Source organism: Euleptes europaea, chromosome 11 (genome assembly GCF_029931775.1).
Source record: "Euleptes europaea isolate rEulEur1 chromosome 11, rEulEur1.hap1, whole genome shotgun sequence".
In the NCBI taxonomy this organism is placed as follows: Eukaryota; Metazoa; Chordata; class Lepidosauria; order Squamata; family Sphaerodactylidae; genus Euleptes; species Euleptes europaea.
This window is the reverse complement of record NC_079322.1, coordinates 57,452,828-57,474,630: the sequence shown is the minus strand read 5'-3', so window position 1 is coordinate 57,474,630 and position 21,803 is coordinate 57,452,828. Positions and strand designations below refer to the sequence as shown.

The 21,803-nt window shown below is 44.0% G+C and overlaps 2 protein-coding genes across 2 annotated transcripts in view; one reads left to right on the top strand and one right to left on the bottom strand.

Annotated features, from left to right (window-relative positions):
• DNAJC1 (DnaJ heat shock protein family (Hsp40) member C1) overlaps nucleotides 1-10,139 on the top strand; it is a 105,833-nt gene extending 95,694 nt beyond the window's left edge. Inside the window, exons 10-12 of the mRNA XM_056857351.1 lie at nucleotides 4,880-4,928; nucleotides 8,186-8,667; nucleotides 9,934-10,139. Coding sequence (XP_056713329.1) covers nucleotides 4,880-4,928; nucleotides 8,186-8,667; nucleotides 9,934-10,002 — 600 coding nt within the window. The 3' untranslated portion in view covers nucleotides 10,003-10,139. The remainder of the gene's footprint in view (nucleotides 1-4,879; nucleotides 4,929-8,185; nucleotides 8,668-9,933) is intronic.
• A 6,396-nt stretch (nucleotides 10,140-16,535) lies between these two features.
• MLLT10 (MLLT10 histone lysine methyltransferase DOT1L cofactor) overlaps nucleotides 16,536-21,803 on the bottom strand; it is a 131,048-nt gene continuing 125,780 nt past the window's right edge. The window contains exons 19-21 of the mRNA XM_056857577.1: nucleotides 21,299-21,401; nucleotides 18,017-18,220; nucleotides 16,536-16,580 (exon numbers count right to left, since the gene is read on the bottom strand). Coding sequence (XP_056713555.1) covers nucleotides 16,536-16,580; nucleotides 18,017-18,220; nucleotides 21,299-21,401 — 352 coding nt within the window. The remainder of the gene's footprint in view (nucleotides 16,581-18,016; nucleotides 18,221-21,298; nucleotides 21,402-21,803) is intronic.

The following is a 21,803-nucleotide window of genomic DNA, read 5'->3' as shown; positions in this document are numbered from 1 at the left end:
GATCAATCCACAGTTGGCTTTGTCCATTGTTTTCCTAGCGAATGGGTCCTAAGAATCTAAACAGCTGAAGCAACTATTTAACACATAAACCACTTCAGATCTCTGTGAAAAAGAGAGTTGATAGTATATCCCATTTTTAATTTGTAAGTGAAAAGATACTGCAGCATTTATTAAATTACTGGTTCTGGCTTGTGGTATTAATTAGATTTGTTTTGGCCAAATGTTTTGATTATGAAAGGAAAGCTGCCCTCCGTTCTCTTTAATCCGAGTTCCTGCCAGTTGACCTGGTTACCTGTACCAGCGCTCCAGGTCTGCCTCCAAACATCTGCTGTTTGACCCATTTTTCCTTGCTGGATGTTTAGTTTCAGACTTAATGTCTCATTCCTGCCCTCGTGCTACTTGGAGAAATAATTAAGCATTTTCCCTCTCTCCCCCAAACCATGTGCTTATTCCTAGTGATGGGTGAGTCCCTCTCCCCAGTTCAGTTTATTTTGGGCTTCTTTTAGAGAGCATGAAGAGGTCCTGGGTCTTGCCGAGAATGTTTTTCCCGGATTCATAATGTTGGGTTGGTGCATGTGCATTATTTTGTTACCCCATAGCATTTGTTCTGCGTTTTTGTGGCCAGTATGCTGAACATGTAGCCCATGAAAAATGATGTGATAACCATCAAGTACTTAAAGTGCTGTCATTATAGGGGGTTGTGCGTAGTTGTTTTCTATTGCCCCAGAAGGTCGGAGCAGAACCAACGGGTTGAAATTAAATCAAAAGAGTTTTCTGCTAAACATTAGGAAGAACTTCCTGACAGAGCAGTTCCTCAGTGGAACAGGCTTCCTCGGGAGGTGGTGGGCTCTCCTCCTTTGGAGGTTTTAAGCAGAGGCTAGATGGCCATCTGTCAGCAATGCTGATTCTGTGAAGCAGATCATGAGAGGGAGGGCAGGAAGGGTTTCGTCAGTGCTTGGCTCTCGTGGTCCTTTCTTACATGCCCAGGGTAATGCCTATTGCCACCTTGGGGTCAGGAAGCAATTTTCCTCCAGGCCAGTTTGGCCAGGGATCCTGGAGGGTTTTTTTGCCATCTTTTGGGTATGGAGCAGAGGTCACTGGGGGTGTGGGGGAAGGTAGTTGTGAATTTCCTGCATTGTGCAGGGGTTGAATTAGGTGACCCTGGAGGCCCCTTCCAACTCTAGGATTCTGTGTGGAAGCTGCCATTTGTGAATTGTGCTAAACAAGGATACGGGTTTGAAGCATAGCAGGAGACGCCTCATCCCACAACAGTTGGGCATACCACATTTTTGTATTTTAAATTGAGCAGTTGGGGAGATTTTCTGTGGGTTTTCCGCTCATTATGTTTGGGGGGTGGGGGCGGTCTCTGTGCAGCCTATCTATGGCCATTTGGGGTGAAATTGAAATGTATGCAACACTTATTTTTCCTAAACTTATTCCGCTGCCTTAACAACATAAAATACATCACTTATAACTTAACATATAAATTTGTACTAGTCTGCATATTTTTGGAGTACAAATGCCTTAGGCTGCAATCCTACAGAACCATCCCTGGGAGTAAGCACCATTGAATAATATGGGACTTTCTTCTGAGTAGTCCTGTTTAGGATTGCTCCCTTTGTCCTTTGCAAGCAGAATGGCAAATGTACGCAGTACTTGAGAGAAAGCTGGCAAACTGCTGCACCCTATGCTACCTTAGCATACATCTCTTAATTTTTGCCATCTGAGAGGTGGCGGGGGTGGGGAGGGCCTTGAAATTAGAGAACAAATGTTGTAATGAACAAAAGAGTGAATATTATCTGGACGGGAACGTCTCATACAGTCACAGTAGGTAGGACTGGCCACCCAATTCAGATATTGTATGACTGAACTCATTAATAATTTATTATCATCAAACATGATGTGTGTGTGTAAAGTGCCTTCAAGTCGCAGCCAACTTATGGCGACCCCTTTTGGGGTTTTCATGGCGAGAGACTAATGGAGGTGGTTTGCCAGTGCCTTCCTCTGCACCGCAACCCTGGTATTCCTTGGTGGTCTCCCATCCAAATACTAACCAGGGCTGACCCTGCTTAGCTTCTGAGATCTGACGAGATCAGGCTAGCTTGGGCCATCCAGGTCAGGGCACTTAACCATTACACCACATTAAAAAGAAGGCTCTTTACTTTCCTGTTTTAGGTAGTATCCATGAAGGTGTGTGGGGGAAGTCGTAGCGCTGTACATCATGAGGCATTCTACCGGACATAACAACTGGCCAATCACCCACACACACACACACACCCCTCATAGACATGGAAGTGTTTTTCACCTAGACAGGGGCCTTTCAGGATTGTTACCGTTATTTTATAGAGTTAAAAAAACCACAGAAGGAGTGAAAGCTGTGGAAGTAGTAGGCTGGCATGGGGGAGAAAAACCCTGCCTTTAGCGTAGTTATTAACTGCAGCTTTTCTGAACTGTGACGGCAAAGAGTTCTCCAATTTCATCCTCATGAAATAATATCATTTGCTTGCCTGAGAGGATGTAAACTGATTCTGCTTGCCCCTGCGGTCACTAATCTCTTGCATTCAGGTTGCAATAGTAGACTGATGGGGGATTTGTTGCCGTCATGAAAAAGGCCCAGGTAGGCAGCAAAACAATCGACAGGTGGGTAGAAATAAGCACACTTTTCTAATTAGCGTGGTGCCTGGTAGTGTGAGGTTAAAGAGGTGCAGTTATGAAAGCATCCCATATGTCAATGAGAAGATGGCGAAATGATTAACTGTCACTGTGCCGTCCGTGTCTAGATGAAGCTTCTAGAGACACACAGGCTTTTAAATTATGTTGCTAGTACAAGGTGTTAACTTTCAAAACAACACGGGATCTATGTAAAATATATGTTATGACTGAAGGGTCTCTAGACCATAGATTCACAAAGAAAAATGTGCAAGTTGCTGCTATCAGATAATATTTGTAAGGGGTTACTCAGAGTGTACATTTGTAAGCGTCTCCAGGATGCATTTATTTGTTTGTTTGTTCAGATACTTTTATCTCGCTATCAGCAGTGGATTTACAAAAGCCGGTATGCACTAGCACTGTCACAATTAAAACACACATAGTGACCATGAAATAAAACCAATTATAGGTCATGGACAGACACTATCCACATTAAAAAACGCTTTTAAAATAGGGCAGCCTGGCCCAAAATTGGACCAATGTGGGTTTCCTGACCTCAGAAAGGCCTTTCCAGAGGGCTGGAGCCACAGGTGAAAATTGGTGAGATTGGGTTGTGTCAGATCTTATAAACTGAGGGAGGGGGTGGTCAGGAGGGGGGGTTTGAGAGGATTGGAGCTGGTGCACAGGTTCTTACCAGGACATATGGCTCTACAGATGTGTGGGCAGGGACCCACAAGACACCTCTTGGAAAGTGGTATGTCCTGTTCTTGAAAAACAGACTCAGGGCTCATCTGGATTGTTGGAAGAGAAATGGGGAGATGTAAAAGAAAACCTCCCTTCCTTCTCTTGGAATTAAAGCCCTCAGCTCCACAGGCCCAGGAAGAACAAAGGCAGAAGGAAGGTGGTGAAGGAAAGAAACAATTTCTCCATCTTTTGTAGAGAAGGTTTCAGAAGTACCAGAAATGGACCCATCATGCTATGGCAGCTCTGTGTGGTTGCTGTTTCTTCTTCCATCACTGAAATGGGGCTCGAGAGATTGTATCTCCATTGCCTAGTCTAAAATGCATCCTCATGACTGAGCAACAGGCTGATTTGGGATGAAAGAAGGTAACTAGCCATGTCCTCAATCCTGGGATGCAGTCCCAGCAGTCTTAAAAAGGAATATCTTAAGAGTTGCGAGGTATTAAAAGAACAACTAAACCAGGTGGATTAGAGAATCAGCTATAAACCAGTTAAGTTCCCAGTTTGAATGTTACCTCTTCTGTGAACTTAGCAAGCGATCTGACAGTTCAGTCCAAAGCAGAGTTACACGCTTTTAAGTCTGTTGAGGTCAATGGCCCAGAAGAATACTAGGCTACCTTTCAGGGTTGGTGAAAGAATGTATGTGAAAAACTCAATAAGATCTTAATACCAAATGATCATAGGGTTGGCATCTCATTTATGAAGAAATGCTTGAGCTCTTTTCAGTATTGGAGGTGGGGAAAATGATCCAACAGATCTCTGAGCAGGAGATACGATAAAGGTTTATAAAACCATAAGTGAGTTGGAGAAGGTCAATTAGATGATTCTGTACTTTTAAAATCTAGAGTTACCTACTGAAACCAATAGCCAACAGATGTGAGCCAAAATAAAGTGGAAATTTCCACAGATGCTGTCATGGCCAGTAGTGTGGCTATTTTAAAAGATGGGCTGTAGTTAAGGGAGTTATGCCCTCTTATGCTCGTTGAAATGAATGGATTTATTTGGCTCTGTTGGATTTTGACCATGAGAGTCAGAAAGGTAGCTTCCATTTTGAGGTGGTATACCCCTGTCAGATCCTGGAGATAACTGTAGAAGTTTATCACGATATTTATGAGCTTGCCAGAGGCAGCAGACCATATAGTTTATAGCTTATATATAGCTGAAATCTCCAGCATGACCATTTCAGCCCGAAGAAAGCATTTCTTTTGAAGAGTTGTGGTTCACTGGCATATTTAGCAATGTTCCAAGGTTTGGTTAGCATTTCCAGTGAAGTTTTGGCTGTTCTCAAAATTAGAAAGCCCAGTAATCTGGAGAGCTGGGTTGGATACTCACTGCCAGCTGATGCTAACCACCCTGGGTTAGGTGTGCTATTGGTACTCTTTAATTTAAATGGGATTCCTAATGTTGTGATCAGTTGTATTGAGACACCTTTGAGCAGTTTTGATAGACATAAAAATGTCTTCTGTGCTTTTTTCCTTCTCCTAAATAGGTCACTGTGAAAGCCAAGCAGATTAAGGATTCTGTTACATGTGCTCCAGGTATGTTTCCAAGGCATATCTGTGTTCGGAATATCTTTATCCTTCTTTTCTCTGATGCAGGGGACTCACACAGCATACAAAACAAAATAATGAAACTACAAAAGAGACAATGCACCCACCCCCAATACAAAAGTCATTTTTACTCCCATATGAATCTGCCCTATCACTGTGGTCATGTTCAAGGGCATTTCTTCATTTGTGTGTGTTAATTGTTTTATAATATTACTTTTAAAAACGTGTATTAATGGTTTTGATGGCTCGCTGCCTTGGGGACCCTAAGTTGGGTGGAAAGGCAACATTAAAAAAAGGTAAAGGTCCCCTGTGCAAGCACCAGGTCATTCCTGACCCATGGGGTGAGGTCACATCCCGACATTTACTAGGCAGACTTTGTTTGCAGGGTGGTTTGCCAGTGCCTTCCCCAGTCATCTTCCCTTTACCCCCAGCAAGCTGGGCACTCATTTTACCGATCTCGGAAGGATGGAAGGCTGAGTCAACCTTGAGCTGGCTACCTGAAACCAACTTTCGTTGGGATCAAACTCAGGTCGTGAGCAGAGCTTTTGACCGCAGTACTGTAGCTTACCACTCTGCGCCATGGGGCTCCTTGAGGCAACATTAAAATGTTTTAAAAAGCAGGCTGTAAGCCACATGGACTTCCCAAACTGGTGATAGTTCTGATGGCCAGGCACACATAGGGCCACAGGCTAAGAGCCAATGGCCAGTGGCTCTTTGTTGCACTTTGATCACACCTCTGGCCTCACCCAGAATATACGCAGAAAGAGGAGGGACAAACCCTCAGCTAAGGTCTTTTTCAAATGGCATTGTTGTCTTACAAAAGTGTAGTGTTTAACGGAGCAAATTTAAAAGGACGGGGTGAACTAACTTCAACACTTGGTTTATCTATTTTATGCATACCAGAATTCTGGCGGGCCACTGATTTGCCTTGTCAGTTTAAAACATGACTGCAAAGTCAGGACCTCAACAGTTGAGGCATAGCTAATCTTGTTAAGTGATTTGTGCATAAGAATATAAGACGTCTCTTCCTGGATCATACTGTCCCTGAATTTCTCAGGTTTATTGTGGTCTGCACAGGGTGGAGAATCCTAACAGGTGTTCATCTGCTGCTCAGCAATAACTTAAAATCAATGCGATAGAGAAGTGAAGTTGTAGAAATTAGGGCTTCCTCTGCAGTATTAGGAAGCTTTATGAAAAGCAGATGGCTCCAGAATGGCTGGAGGCTGTTGTAAATGTATGTAATTATCCAATTATGAACATGGCCCCAGAGTATAGACCAGTAGGCCATGGGGCCATGTAGATATAGGTGGGTTTTTTTCTACAAACCCAAAAAAAGCCCCAGGTTTGGAAGAAGGGGGAAAAAAGAGAGGAAAGGTTAAAAACCCCAAAAGTAGAAAAGTAGTAGCTGTGCTCATGACTCAACCACAAAATGCTGACCCAGAGTTTTTTTTAAAAGTTTTTTGTTAAATGATCCATTGAGGGGAGAAACCAGCAGCAGGAGAACAAGGATATAATAATGGCAGCAGGGTTATTGGCAGAGGAGGAAGAGATGGCAGCAGGAACGGGGCAAGCCGAGAGAGGAAAGGAGGAGGCACCAGTGCTTGGAGTCATCCACCCCCAATTACCTGTGTGGTGGATAAGGAGAGCAGAAACAACTTCTTGAGTCCTTTGTGCTCCAAGCCTCTTACCACTGTTACCAGCCTGCTGCAGGGGAGGGGAGGTGAAATCATGCCTTTCCTCCCAGCTGATTGGGGTTTGGCTGGCAGGAGGATTGGGGAGGCAGGAAAAGGCTGAGGGGGCAACAAAAGAAAGGAGTGACTTGGGGCCCAGCATGGTTATAGCATTTCCCTTGTCCTATTAGTTTCTCATGGATCCCCTCGTTTGTTTATACTTCTATCCAGACTTTAGTACTTACAACTTCCAAGGCAGTTTAATTTCCCTTCCAGGCACTATCCAAACCCAACCCTGCTTAATCACCAAGGTTACTACATCATGCATCTTCAGTGTTCTGAAACTAAGCATGTGATGGATGTGTCACTAGTACCTTGTGATCTCTCCTTCCTGGGTGTGTAGAGGAAGGGGAAAGTAGGGTAGTGGATGCTGGAAGGGGGTGTTAGAGCCACTTCTGAATGTACTGCTAATCTTTTCCGTGGCTGGCCTGCGCAGTCCCATGTGTGCCTGCACAGAAGCCATGAAAACGAACTGAGGCTTCTGTTGGCCAAACTCTTTTGTTGTGTAGAGTTCCTTGCAGTTCATTCATTTTAAATGAATTCTGACTTCAGAGCAGCAGTACTGAGTACAAATGGAAGATCACACTTGATGCTACTTCTGGACTGCTTAAGCCAGGTGTAGCTACATTAAAAAGGTAAAGGTCCCCTGTGCAAGCACCGGGTCATTCCTGACCCACGGGTGACATCACATCCCGACAACTACTAAGCAGACTTTGTTTACGGGGTGGTTTGCCAGTGCCTTTACCCTCAGCAAGCTGGGTACTCATTTTACCGACCTTGGAAGGATGGAAGGCTGAGTCAACCTTGAGCCGGCTACCTGAAACTGATTTCTGTTGGGATAGAACTCAGGTCGTGAGCAGAGCTTTTGACTGCAGTACTGCAGCTTACCACTCTGCGCCACGGGGCTCCTAACTACATTAACAAAGTAATTTTTAAAAGGCACACACTTGTTATTTATATACTTCAGCTCTCTTGATTTCTGAATCCATATATCATGTTGGTTTGTTTAATATCCTGTGACCCAGCGGGCTTGGACAGGACCAGTCTCACAAATACCACCTTCTTTTTCCATCCTTGCATAGAAGGCACTGTTGCCAAAAAATTAGCCACAACCAAAGTAATATCAAAATCAGTATCAGCTAGCATGGAAGACATAGAGCAAGGGAACTTATCACTGGCTATATCCAGAGATCTCTCAAAAGGGGGCGACCAACTCACAAGCAAAGAAAATGTGAGATAAAATTTGAGTAGGGTACTCTTTTGAATCTACTGACCAAAAAAGGGAGGGGAAAGCATTTAGTTCAGCCAAGAGAAAAGCAGTCTGATATTTGGGGATAGTCAGTCGATGGAAATAAAAAGGGTATATCTAGATTTTCATGGGTAGATTTGAGTCTTCATGTTTGAGGGTACCTATTGTAGAATCATATTCAAGGATAAAAGTAGTAGACCAGGGTTCCCTTCGCCAGTGTTCATTTGACTCATCACAAATCAAACTAAAAGTGCTGTTTTCAACAGGTATTATTAGGCTCTCAGAGCTGAAAATGCTGGCCCAAAACTTGAAATCCAACAAGGCCAGTGTTAACTTGTCAGATCATATAATCACGCAGAGAGAAGAGGAGGAGGAAGAGGAAGAAGCCGCAAAATACAGCCGTGAGCCAGAGCCATTGGAAATGGCAGTAACAGATCCGCAGCAGACAGCACTGAGTGAAGCCAGACACCGCAAGCGGAAAACCACTGCCAGAGCTGACACTGCGTTCCCAATGGTGAAAGAAACAGAGGAGGATAAATGTCGAGGGAGGCGCCAGAAGGACTTTGACACTGCAGAACAAGAGGAGTGTAGTGATGATGAGTCCAGGAAAAGGGAGAGATGTCACAGTTCAGAAGACTTGTGGACTCAAAATCAACAGAAGCTTCTGGAGCTGGCCTTACAGCAGTATCCAAAGGGCACAGCAGAGCGCTGGGATAAAATTGCAAAATACGTGCCAGGGAAAAGTAAGGTAGAGTCAAAAAAATGTGTGCACGATTAGACCATGTTGTTCTTTTGATACACTCCCCCCCCCAGCCTAACACTGAAGCAAAAGCCAATCTTTTAAAGGCTAGCCAGTTTCAGCAAGTGACTTTGCACTCTACAACTAGCTGTTAAAGTGTATTTGGAGTCCAGAATGAAGCCTAGAGGAAAGTAGGTATGCATGTTGAATCAGAACCATCTGTCTGCAGCTGTGATGGTTATCACCTGTCCTGCCCATATTTTCCACCTCCACGCCTTATGGCATGGACATAAATGGACAAGGAGAGCTTAAACCTTGGAATGTGTCTTAGTATAAACTGCCTACCAGCTGAATTTTGCATACTTTGGGATACAGGAAATAAGCAGCCAGAGGACACTAAATTATAAAGCAGTGAAGCGCTGGCGGTGTTCCTGATCTGTCCGGTAATTTGCCCATGGCTGGGTTCTAAAAGGGGTCAATGTTGTTAAAGAAGCTTGAAGTGCTTGAACAGCAGGGTGTCTCTGCCTTGCATATGCCAAAAGTTCAACAGGAAGGAAGAGGGAATGCATTTGGGCTTTCACAAAATGTCACTTGAGAACCAGGAGTGGAGTTTGACTAATCTGTCTCAGACATCGTTCCTTCTTCCTTTTATTGCCAGGGCAGGACTTTTCTGAGGTTTGGACTGGTTTTGTGCGGCACTGATTCTAAAACAAGGTTATAGAGAAGTCAGCATATTGGACCGAAAACCTGCTATTAGGTTTGGGTTGATTCCTTGCATAGTGTGTTTAATCAGGATTTCAATGCATCAGGGGAAAAACTTATAAAACTTTCCTTGTACTTCTAGATACCATGGAGAAGCGTTAATCCTCCCCTTTTCTCCAACTGAGGGTCCATTAATGATGGATTCATATTACTGAATTTCTGTGGGCTGTGGTGCGTGCTTGTAGCGTTAGTGTGAACCAGTTGGTGTGGGCAATAAATTAGCACCCAGCTCCAAAAGTGCAGCAGGACGTAGAGTTGCATTCTCAGCAATGAGTGTTAGTACCACTTTTCTTTACACACTTTTGTAAAAGAGGGCTACAGTTTTGGCCATGAACACACATGGAGAAATTTCAGCAATGTGAACTGACCCTTACAGAAGACTCCCAAAATATAAATTATTTGCATAACCTGTTAAGTGTATGCAAATGACCATTTTTAACTGCAAGTGTCATTGTCTTACAAAAGCTCTTTAAGGTCATTTTAATGGTCAGCTTTTTCTCTCTCTCTTTACAGGAGGAATGTATGGCTAGATACAAGTTGCTGGTTGAACTCATACAAAAGAAAAAAATGGCCAAGAGCTGAATACCTGGAAGAATTGTGCTTACCGGATTAAGATATTTTAAACATCGTATGCAGTAATGTGTATTTTTGTATGTCAGTATTTCAGTACGTCATGTGCCTTAGTAATACAAATAAATAACTTTTATGCCTTTAAAATTGTGTTAATAAGATCAAAATGTATTTTTGTACTGGAAAGTATGGACATGATCTAGTGCTTATCTTCATAGTTGATATTTTAGGAACCTTTGCTGTTTGATACACTCTAGTACTGTATAACAATATTGTTAAACACTTAAATTGCAAGAGTACTTGCTAGGGATGACAAATGTGCATCTTTTTTTTTGCCTTGGGTTAGACTAATTATTTTGTGTTTCTACATTAATCTTCATTTTAGTCAGGTGAACTGTGCTTTTTGTAAGTGCAACACCTTTGTCTACTGCAGCAAAGCTTTTGCAGAATCCATCACTGAATAGATTTCTGGAGATGCAGGGTGCTGGAAATCTCTTTCCCCCCCTTCTGAAACCTACTTCTGTGTTTCAGATAAGAAGATGGTGTAATGGGGCATACTTTCAAGTGCCTGTTCAAAATTACATATAAACACTACAGCCACTTAGGTAGGCATATAGTTTGTCACTACATAGCAATGGGAAGTCTTAGGTGCTGGCATCCATATTTAGAATGTGGAACTAAACATCGGTACTTTAAATACACCCTGGACTTCAGCATTGTTTCAGGGGAAGAATCTTCTCCAGTATTCTGTAAACTCGTGCAGGGATATTTTTCTGAATTAAAATGAAGGCAGATTCATACCCCAAATATCAAATTCTAGAGTAAGAATTATCAGTCCCTAAAGGAGCCCATCTTTATTGGCAATTGGTAAGCCCAAAGCAACTTAAGTGTTGCTTACGTAAGCTGACTTTAATCCTAGGGGAAAGGCAGAGTACAAATGTTTTAAATAAATTAGCCGGGCTCATGGAGAGACTCCACAGAACACTCTTCCTAGGGTGCCTGCTTCATAAGTGATCAAGTGATACCCTCTCCTACAGAGTTACAGGGCTGGTTTAATCTAGATAAGGCTGTCTGCAACAACCAGAGGCCGAACACGATATTGTGCACAGATGGAGAACTTTAGCTTTTTCATGGCTTACTAGTATGTCCTAAATTAGTGAACATAGGCAATCCTGCAAGTCAGAAAGTGGTTCAGGTATATTTCCCATGCCTACTTTATGCAGCCAAAAAAAGTAAAACTGCACATGCTGGCAGCTATCTTTAGTACATGTTGACCCATATAGTTACTTTAACTACCTTCTCCATCTATTGACAAGGCCTATAAGAGCCTGAATCCTTGTACAGAGAGCCAGTGTGGTGTAGTGGTTAAGAGTAGTGGATGGTGGTGCTGCTGCACTCATCTTGTTTGTGGCTTCCTAAAGGCACCTGGTTGGCCACTGTGTGAATAGACTGCTGGACTTGATGGGCCTTGGTCTGATCCAGCAGGGCCTTTCTTATGTTCTTATGACTCTGATATGGAGAACCAGGTTTGATTCCCCACTCCTTCACATGAGCGGCAGACGCTAATCTGGTGAACTAGGTTGGTTTCCCCACTCCTACACATGAAGCCAGCTGGGTGACCTTGGGCTAGTCACAGTTCTCTTAAGAGCTCTCTCAGCCCCACCTATCTCACAGGGTGTCTGTTGTGGGAAGGGAAGGTCACTGTAAGCTGGTTTGATTCTGCCTTAAGTGGTAGAGGAAGTTGGCATAGAAAAACCAACTCTTCAAATATTTTATGGCATACTCTAATCTTAACACATTAAGCATAAATAGCTTTAAGCATGCTTAGCTGGACCAGTGGTTGATAGGGTGTATGTATAGCCTCTGGGTATAATCCAGATTGACCTGGCCACCATGTTGTAAATCCAATTTAAATCAGTAGGAGTTAAATGTTTATCATTTATCTTTAAGTCAACTCCATGAGTACTAACGCGGATTCATATTTATCTCTTCATTATACTCCTTATCTAGACCTCCTGTTGTAATGAACTGGGCTTCATAAAAATGGCAGTAATTTCCATCTGGTATTCGATTAAATTACGACTATTGAATGGCCTGGATTTAAGGGAGCAGGGATAGGTTAGAGTGTCATGTACTCTACCCACCCCTCCTCACTAAACAAAATCTTCCTCCCTCATCACCATTAAACCTAGTAAAAGATTACCATCAGCATGTCGGTTTAACCAGGAGTCATGCTAATCAGAATTTGAAACTAGAGTTAACATTTCAGCAGTCTGCCAAAATATGTGTACACACAAACAAATTATTTCTGATTTGTTCTAGATTTTACCAGTAGCCCCCCCCCCCCCAAGGTCAGTGCAGATGGAATATATGGCATGGGCTAGACCATTCCCTTAGTGTTCTGCCCCCAAATTAGAATTTTTAAATGTTTGTGATAGCAGGTCTCAAAATTGTGAGTAAAGAAGGCATGGTAGCCAAATGTAGAATTTACAGCATTGCTCATGTACCACCCATTTTGCACAATACAATTTAAGAGACTAAGAAGTTACAGGAAAAACTTCAACTTGCAGCAGAAAGAAAATTCTCTTTTACTAGTATTAGCTGGACCATGATGAAGTGAACAAGTTGTTTGGAATTCACTCTATCATTGGATAGGCCTTTCTCTTCTTGGTTCTTGTAGGTTATCCGGGCTGTGTGACCCTGGTCTTGGTATTTTCTTTCCTGACGTTTCGCCAACAGCTGTGGCAGGCATCTTCAGAGGAGTAACACGGAAGGACAGTGTCTCTCAGTGTCAAGTGTGTAGGAAGAGTAATATATAGTCAGAAAGGGGTTGGGTTTGAGCTGAATCGTCCTGCAAAAAGTATCAAAGGTAATGTGCTAATCATTGTCCTGTATCAAGATAATGTGCTAATGAGGGTGTGGTATGTTAATATGGAACCATTGTATCCTGAAGTGATCTGTTAATGTGTGAATCCAAAGCTAATCTTCATGGCTATTGTGGACTGTAGTCTTTGTTAGTCTGGAGGTTTTCAGGATAGGAAGCCAAGCCTTATTCCTGAAAACCTCCAGACTAACAAAGACTACAGTCCACAATAGCCATGCAGATTAGCTTTGGATTCACACATTAACAGATCACTTCAGGATACAATGGTTCCATATTAACATACCACACCCTTATTAGCACATTATCTTGATACTTACAGGACAATGATTAGCACATTACCTTTGATACTTTTTGCAGGACAATGATTCAGCTCAAACCCAACCCCTTTCTGACTATATATTACTCTTCCTACACACTTGACACTGAGAGACACTGTCCTTCCATGTTACTCCTCTGAAGATGCCTGCCACAGCTGCTGGCGAAACGTCAGGAAAGAAAATGCCAAGACCACGGTCACACAGCCCGGATAACCTACAAGAACCAATGAACTCTGACTGTGAAAGCCTTGGACAATATCTTGCTCTTCTTGGTTTATAAACTGAACGGAAATTGTCTCATTGGGCCAAGAAGATACTGAATGCTTCCTTAAGGAGGCAGTTGATTCCTCCTACAGGTTCTTTCCTTGGATCCTAACTTCTAGAACAATTACCAGTCAAAAAACAATCTCTCATTTTCGTTGTTGTTGGACAACTCCAAGCTTTATTGGATGAAACTGCCCTGGTTATCTTGAGCAATGATAATCTCTTGGACCTTTCAGTACTGTCAACCATGGTATACTTCTTGACATACTGGTTGAGACAGGTATCAAGCACATCACACATGCTGGTGTTTCCATTCCTATCTGGTCAACTGGTACCAAGTGGTAAAGATGTGGAAAGAGCACTGATCAATTCCGCAGCACATATTCTACAGTGCCCCACAAAGTCCTATATTGTTGCTATAAAATTCAGGAACCTACTGGGAAAAATCATCCAGAGATTTGGAATGAAGTGTTATCACAGTACAGATGACATGCAATTCTACGTCTTTTCTGTAGGGTCTAGAATCAGTAATGGCTAATAAGCTAAAATCTAGCCCAGATAAATCTAAGGTGCTGATAAATAGGTTGACTCCATATCCTTAATTAAGACTGGGCTGCTCCTTCCATGAAGGAGCTAGACCGCTGCTTGGAGGTGCTATTAGATCCCTGCAGACAGATGAAGGCCCAGATGTCCTCAGGGGCACAAAACATATTTAGCCAGTTTTGACTGGTATGCCAGAAGAAGCTCTTCCTTCAGAGGCACAACTTGGATCAGTTATTCATGTTCTGATCTAATCCAGGTTGTATTAATGCAGTATGCTGTCTCTGAATACTGTTCTGAAGCTTCAAATGATGCAGAGTGACACAGGCAAAGTTACTTGCTAGTGTGACTTAGAGAACATACCTTGCTCCTTTTCAAAGATCTATACAGCAGCTGCCAGTGTGTTTCGAAGCATAATTCAGAGGGGTGGTTATAAAGTCCCAAGCAGTCTGGGCCACTTACACAACAATTTAAAAGCAACCTGCCAGGACTACTTTTTTTTTAAGGGAGGCAAAAGTACAAATTGGTATCTGCCCATATATTATATACACATTTTTTCTTGATATAATCTGCTGCTGCCACTGCCCCCCACCCCGGTGTGCTGGGGCAGGGGTCCCCTTGCCCCCACCCCTAGATCCGTCCCTGCAACATGGCCCTCCAACCTGCCCCCAAAACTTACACAACAGTGAAGACCCCTATCTGGTCACTAGGAGCATGGCCTTTTCTGTAGCGTTATCTAGATGAGAGATTTCCTTCCCCATATCAGTCTCCAACACCAAACCACAGGAGCTTTAGGAGCCAGGGGAAGATTTTCTCCCAGGTTTTTGTTCAGTCCCTGTTTTTTTTCTCACATAGCCTACAGTAAAAATCAGCATAAAAATCAACTACTTAATCTTATTACTGTATTATCTGCTTCACTTTGAGTTTTAACTATATTGTCATTTTAATACTTGTTGAAAGCAGTCCCATGAACAGTACAGAGGGGGGATTTAAGGTTTTTAAATAATACAACTGAGAAAAATAGGCATTAAACAGAATGAATGGTTAGGAAATCCATCTCCTTATTTTCATAGCCATAAACAATATTAAAATTTATTAACCAAAGCTTTGTACATACTTTTTTTATAAACTTGCAATTTTACATCTAGGCAAAACAGCAATTCTTTGTACAAACTGTTACAGAATATTAATGAGTGGTTTAAGCAAATTAAACCATACTGATTTATTTAGTAAATTATCTACAAAAGTGATTTTTTGACTTTTTAAAAAAATCCCATGAACATATAAAAATAAATTATTCTTTACTTTTCAGTTAAATCTACCAATTAGAAATATTACAAATCAAAATATCCACATTTTCATGAATTTTCCACAATACAAAACAGTCACAAAACCTTATTTACAGAAATGAGGTAAGAACTGTGCAATGTTTAACCAAGCAATATTGCAGAAACAATAGGGTTCTTCAATTTAAGTACACAGTGAAGGTCTAACTATACTTGGGTCTTTTCCACTAATAATTCACACTTCAAAACTTCAAATTAGTGGTCATTAGCCCCCCCCCCAACTTTAATCTACCTTCTGCTATGCTGCATAGTCAATACCATGAATTGAACTATTCAAAGTGAATATATTCAAACACTTCACCCGTCCAGACTTTTTCATTAGAAACCAAATCTTTTTTGGTAATTTATTAGTGGAAAGCCACCCAGGTAGCAATTTGCCTGAGCTAGCTACAGTGACACACACTTCTAATAAAGGCAGATTAATGGGGGAGGCTGCTGGTGCAAGGGTGACCACTCTGAAGACTTTCCAGGACTTGTTTAGTGCACGCCCAGCTGTTTAAAGCCATTCCAACCCAACAGAGGTAAGCAACAGGCACTTGGGGGTAGGTCAAACGCTACCAGAACTTGAGCTGCTTTCTCATCTGGTAAGCTTTATCGTCTCTGAAAAAAATATATTTTTTTCAGCAACCTTAACAATCCAACTCAAGATTAACCACCTTTTGTCATTTCTCCAGAAAAGTTCACACTCTAGCAAAATATCCACTAAAAGTCAAGAAAATATTTAGGTCTACTTAGTCCTCGGCTGGAGAAAAAAATGGTATTCCTAAACGCTGACATTTAGCGATCTACAAGAACTACAACCTGTCGTTGGCAGATATTGCAAATTTGGTTTGCTTTCTTCAGACAGAGAAATGGAACCGGCTGGCTGTTTATCAGAATTCCAATACGTTTATCGGGCGACTCGTTCAGGAACAGAGTTCAAACAGTTGTTCAAAAGGCGCCTCTGGTATGTGAGAGACTTTTTCCAGAGTCCCACGTAATCTGAAGAAAACAGTTCATTTTCAGTGCAACAAAAAATAAGGTCCAAGCCTTACAATAACATCTCCAGGAAGATCCGCTTGTCTAGCGTGCAGTTAGCTCCTTGTTGTGGCTAATCATACCTGCAGGGAGGGGGGGGCCCTGCAGATTGCAGCCTGATGAAGTGCTACCACAGCAGGATACGCAGTTTAAATTCTCTCTCTGTTTCCCCAAATGTCAGTTCTTTTCTGGTGCAACTGGTCCAGTTTTATCGTTGAGCCTCTGCAGGAGAAAGGGAATGCATCACGCAAACTCTGAATCATTGGCTAATATTCGGATGACAGAAAATTGCATTGTATTCCATATCATTTTAATGCTTCACAAACACTTTCCAAGTTTTCATACGTTCAGTAACACTTCCGTAGCAACAAACCAAACTTTGGGGCGTTGAGGACGGTGCTGCTATCTCCTCTCCCTCCCAGCTGTGTCTCTGCTCAGGCCAAACTTGAGCACTGTGGAAGCAGCAGCTGGCCCCTGGCTGGCTTTTTGTTCCCTGCTGAGGGAATTCCAGATGAACCTCAGCACCCCACACTGAGGGGGGGGGGAAGGGGGGAGATCAGTCTCAAAGCCTCTTCCCCTGCTCCTAGAGTCAACCAATTTCTGCTTTTGCACAGTAGGCAAAATTTAGAAATAAGTTTTCCAAAGAATTTTGAAAATTTTTAAAGCATATTTAGTGGGGTGGGCGACATCAATTTCTCCCCAAAACTGAATAGCCACAAATGGAAAAGGGCAGATTCATCAGCTAAGCCTAATTTGCATTTCGACTTAGATATGTTTAGCTATTATGTCAAGCTGGGACACGTACCAATCAGTGACATCAAGTTTTAACTGATGGGGGTAAAATTTACAGGGGTCTACATGTGTTTGTTAAGAAGGCACCTTGTTTGCGTTGTCTTTTTTATGCCACCCCAGAACTTAACTAGCCTCAAAAACAATCAGTAGTACATTTCTGTCATAGTATTGTTGATTTTACCATGCCCTTCAATATCAGAAAAAAATGGTCAATTTGAGATATGGGTAATAAAGATATGTTTAAATGAGACCACTGATTAATATATGCATTTTTATGGATTTATCTGTATATACTGCTTTTCTTTGCAACTTAAGACGCAAAGTTATTTAATCAAGATTAAGAAGACTTGGTCGACAGTCTCAGTAAAAGCAGTGGCGAAATGCTAAGAAAGGAATGTGTCAGGGATTCCTGGGCCCACACTTCTGACCAGAAGGTCCTGATCAATTCCCTCATGTGTGGCATGAAAAGTGCTCACTTGGATTACTTGAAGGAAAGCACCCTCTTCAGGCACTCGGAGCTGTAATCTTTACTCACGCGTAGAACTTTAAAAAGTTAAGCCCTAAATTTAAAGAATGGCTCGAAAACCAGAGAATTCAAACATAACGGCAAGATTTAGAAACCAAGAACAACACTGAGGCAGGTGGAAACTTTTAAGGGGCATTATGTCACATACTTTATGGCAGCACCAACAAAAAGAAAAATACACACACCCCGAAGGTTGTCGGGGTTCTTTGCAGTTACGCAGCTTGGGCTGCCATGGTTCCAGAGCAGCTGCAGCCAACTAAGACAAGAACTGCCTCTAAACTGCCTCAGTGTTCCTTGAATTCACTCCGATGTAAATTGTACATGCATACAACATCGTTACCTTTTGAGTTGCATTATCCCCATGAATAGTAAGGAACGGATTTGTTGTAGCAGTATGAAGTGGAGATGCCTGAGTGCCGGCCAGCAAGTTGTTGATGGGAATCTGTGCTGCTCCCGAAATCTGCAACTGCTGTACTTCAGGTTGGTGGTGTTGCTGTTGCTGCTGCTGCTGCACTAGTTGATACAGAAGAGCCTGGTGCTGCTCCTTGAACACGACAGTGGAGGAACATTCTGGTCAGTCATTTAATGAGTGAACCTATTCTTTTACGAGTTCAGATGAAGCATGTAGGTCAAATGGGTGAAAGCCAAACTTTACGGTCAACAATGAGTTCTTTACTAGATGAGCTGTAACAAGTCTCTAGTTAAACCTTGGTAAGCCAGTAGGAAGCCACAGCCCTCAATTTGCAAGACCTGAGCAAGCTTGTCAAAGATAAAACATTTTGGAGGACATTGATTGATAGGGTCGCCATGAGTTAGAAGCGACTTGACGGCACTTAACACACACACACACAAGCCAGTAGTTAAACTTCGATAAGTCTCCTAAACAGTTGTAGGTCTAATAGTGAGGGGACCTGTGCCAATACCCTTTCTGTTTTCATTTGGAGCAGTTCCTCGAGCAGCTCTGGGGCCTTTCCTTGGCTCCTCCAGTTGCCTTTCTCCTATGATGGATCTGTCTGCCTTTCTAATTCTAGCATCAAAATTTAGAGCAGGAAACAAACCCAGCCAGCCTGGCGAATTCAAAGGGTATTGCTCCCCGCACTTGCCATGATAAGTCCAAAGATCAGTGCGCCAGGGAGAAATCTGGGCTATGCTTCTGTTGCACTTTAAGGTGGGGAAGGTGTTTAAATACTCATTCATCATGATAAAACGGGCTGTGGCTGACTGACTCCCTTGTGCATAACACAGCACTGTTCTCCGCTGTGACAAGGCTCCTTCAGGCTTAAGGATCTGATTGCCCAGTTCAAAACAGCATCTGCAACTGCAGTGCTCCCACCTTCAAGGCAACAGCTGTACTGTTCTGACCATTTCTAGCTTCGGCAGCAGCCATTCTGCAGCTTTTCAACTGGAAAGGGTTCAAATCTCTCCAAAAGCAGAGGAGGACAGAAGGTAAGAACAGGGACCCCTTCAAGCTGCAGTTTGCGGATCAAAGAGATTGCAATGATGGAGGAAAGCAGGCTGCTACCCAGTCACAGAATCACAGAAGAGTTGGAAGGGATCACCAGGGTCATCTAGTCCAACCCCCTACACAATGCAGGAAATTCACAACTACCTCCCCCCCACACCCCTAGTGACCCTCACTCTATGCCCAGAAGATGACTAAGATGCCCTCCATCTCATCATCTGCTTAAGGTCATAGAATCAGCATTGCTGACAGATGGCCATCTAACCTCTTCTTAAAAACCTCCAGGGAAGAAGCTTACTACCTCATCAGGAAGCCTGTTCCACTGAGGAACCGCTCTAACTGTTAGAAGATTCTTCCTAATGTCTAGACGGAGTCAGCAGTTTGCAACAGAGGAAACGGCACAAATAGCAGAGCCATCAGAAGCAGTGAGACTTCCCTCCACATCCAGGTAGCAGCTCATCATTCAATTATAAGTCGGAAGGGGAAACAGGAATGTTTGTAAGCTCTTCAGAGCATGTTCCATGTTCTCATGCTGCCAACCCTTCCTGCTCACTGGATACTAAAAATGTCCTCCCAAATTCCCTTGGAGTCACTTGCAATTGTCTAAACCAGGGGTCCTCAAACTACGGCCCGCGGGCCGGATCCGGCCCGTCAGGGTCCTGAACCTGGCCCCTTTTAAAAATTGCAGCCGCAAGGTAATGCTGGGAGGAAGTGTGTTGATCCCCAAGGGACACGCCGGGGCGGAGCGACGACCTTTTCTCCCCCCCTTTGTGGGGGAAAAAAGAAAGTGACGCTTAGCGCGGGAGGGGATGAGCTCACCCGGCCACTGTTGCTCCCTGGAAGCCGCGCCACAGCGGGAGCCCTCTCCGGCCACCATCCGTGTGCCAGCCGTGGCGGACTGACCGCCGAGCCTCTCACAGCAGCCGCCACCTGAGCTGAGGCAATGGAGCGATGCTGCCAGAGGCAGCCGTGACCGGCGGGCAGCGCAGCGGCGATGATGGCCGCCGCCTTCCCGCTCCTGCTGGGCGCCCTCGCCCTCCTGCTGGCTCCGGCAGCCGCCTCGATGGAGGCGAAGGAGTGCGACAAGCTCTGCGCCAACGGAGGGCACTGCCAGCCCGGCACCAGCCAGTGCGAGTGCCAGCTCGGCTGGGTGGGCGACCAGTGCCAGCACTGCGGGGGGCGCTTCCGGTGAGACGGGGAGGGAGGGGGGAGATCCCTGATCCCTGGGGGGGGGGATCAGGTGGGGCTCTTTGTGTGCAATGGGGGGATTAAAATAGGGTTGCCACCCTCCAGGTGCGGCCTTGAGATATCTTGGGATTACAGCTGATGTCCAGACGACAGAGATCAGGGGAGGGGCCCTGACTCAGTGCTGGAGCATCTGCTCAGCATGCGGAAGGTCCGAGGTTCAATTCCCAGCATCTCCAATTAAAGGGACCAGGCAAGTAGGTGAATTGAAAGACCTCAGCCTGAGATCATGGCTCAGTGGTCGAGCATCTGCTTGGCATGCAGCAGGTCCCAAGTAGGTGATGTGAAAGACCTCTCTGCCTGAGACCCTGGAGAGCCGCTGCCGGGCTGAGTAGACAATACTGACTTTGATGGACCAAGGGTCCAATTCAGTATGAGGCAGCTTCATGTGTTCATGTTTTAGAGGGGAGAGGCTGTGGCTCAGTGGTAGAGCATCTGCTTGGTGTGCAGAAGGTCCCCAGTTCAATCCCCAGCATCTCCCGTTAAAGGGACCTGGCAAGTAGGTGATGTGAAAGACCCCTGCCTGAGGCCCTGGAGAGCCGCTGCCGGTCTGAGTAGACAATACTGACTTTGATGGACCGAGGGCCTGATTCAGTATAAGGCAGCTTCATGTGTTCATGTGACGACCGGTCACTTCCTCCCAGCTCCCTACACATGGGAGGGAAGAGGAAAGAGAGACAAGCCGCGAGGACAGGAGAGCCACGCCGACTCCCATTAGCCACAACCACCCTCCTGCAAAAAGTATAGTCCGGCCCCCAACAGTGTTTGAGGGACAGTGAACTGGCCCTCTGTTTAAAAAGTTTGAGGACCCCTGGTCTAAGCCATGCCTTCTGGGCAGGGTTGGGGTCCCTAGCAATATAAGCTGCTGGGCTGACAGAGGGAGAAAAACTGAGCTTACTACACAGCATAACTTACTGATGTGAATTGTTGAGTATTCAGTAGCTGCTGAAATTGCTGGTGCTGTTGATGGAGCAAAAGCTGTCTCTGCTGGTCAGGAAGAAATCCAAGTCCAGAAGCACTACAATATAATGACAAAACATTTAATTAGAAGTGTGACTTGGCACCTACACTAGTTCACTTCTATGACACCTTTTCAGCAAAAGTACACAAAACCCAAACTACATACAGACTGTCGCTGCTGTTCAGTGGTTAGGAGTCACCCAAGTGCCTCTTCATATTATTCTCAGCTATTCTTGTCCGCGGACAGAGAAATAAATGGCTGTATCCACAACCACTTTGCGTTGTGCCACACTCCGTGCAGGACCTGTGAAGCTATGGAGCCACCACTAAAGCAGAGAGTGATGATAGAATGGAAACTATGGGGCTGAACCCAGGTGAACAGGTGACCAACCCAGCGAGACAGTCTTATGCTGCCAAATCCCTCTCTCTTCCTTCTGGGTCCCTTCTGGGACTCTGGGAA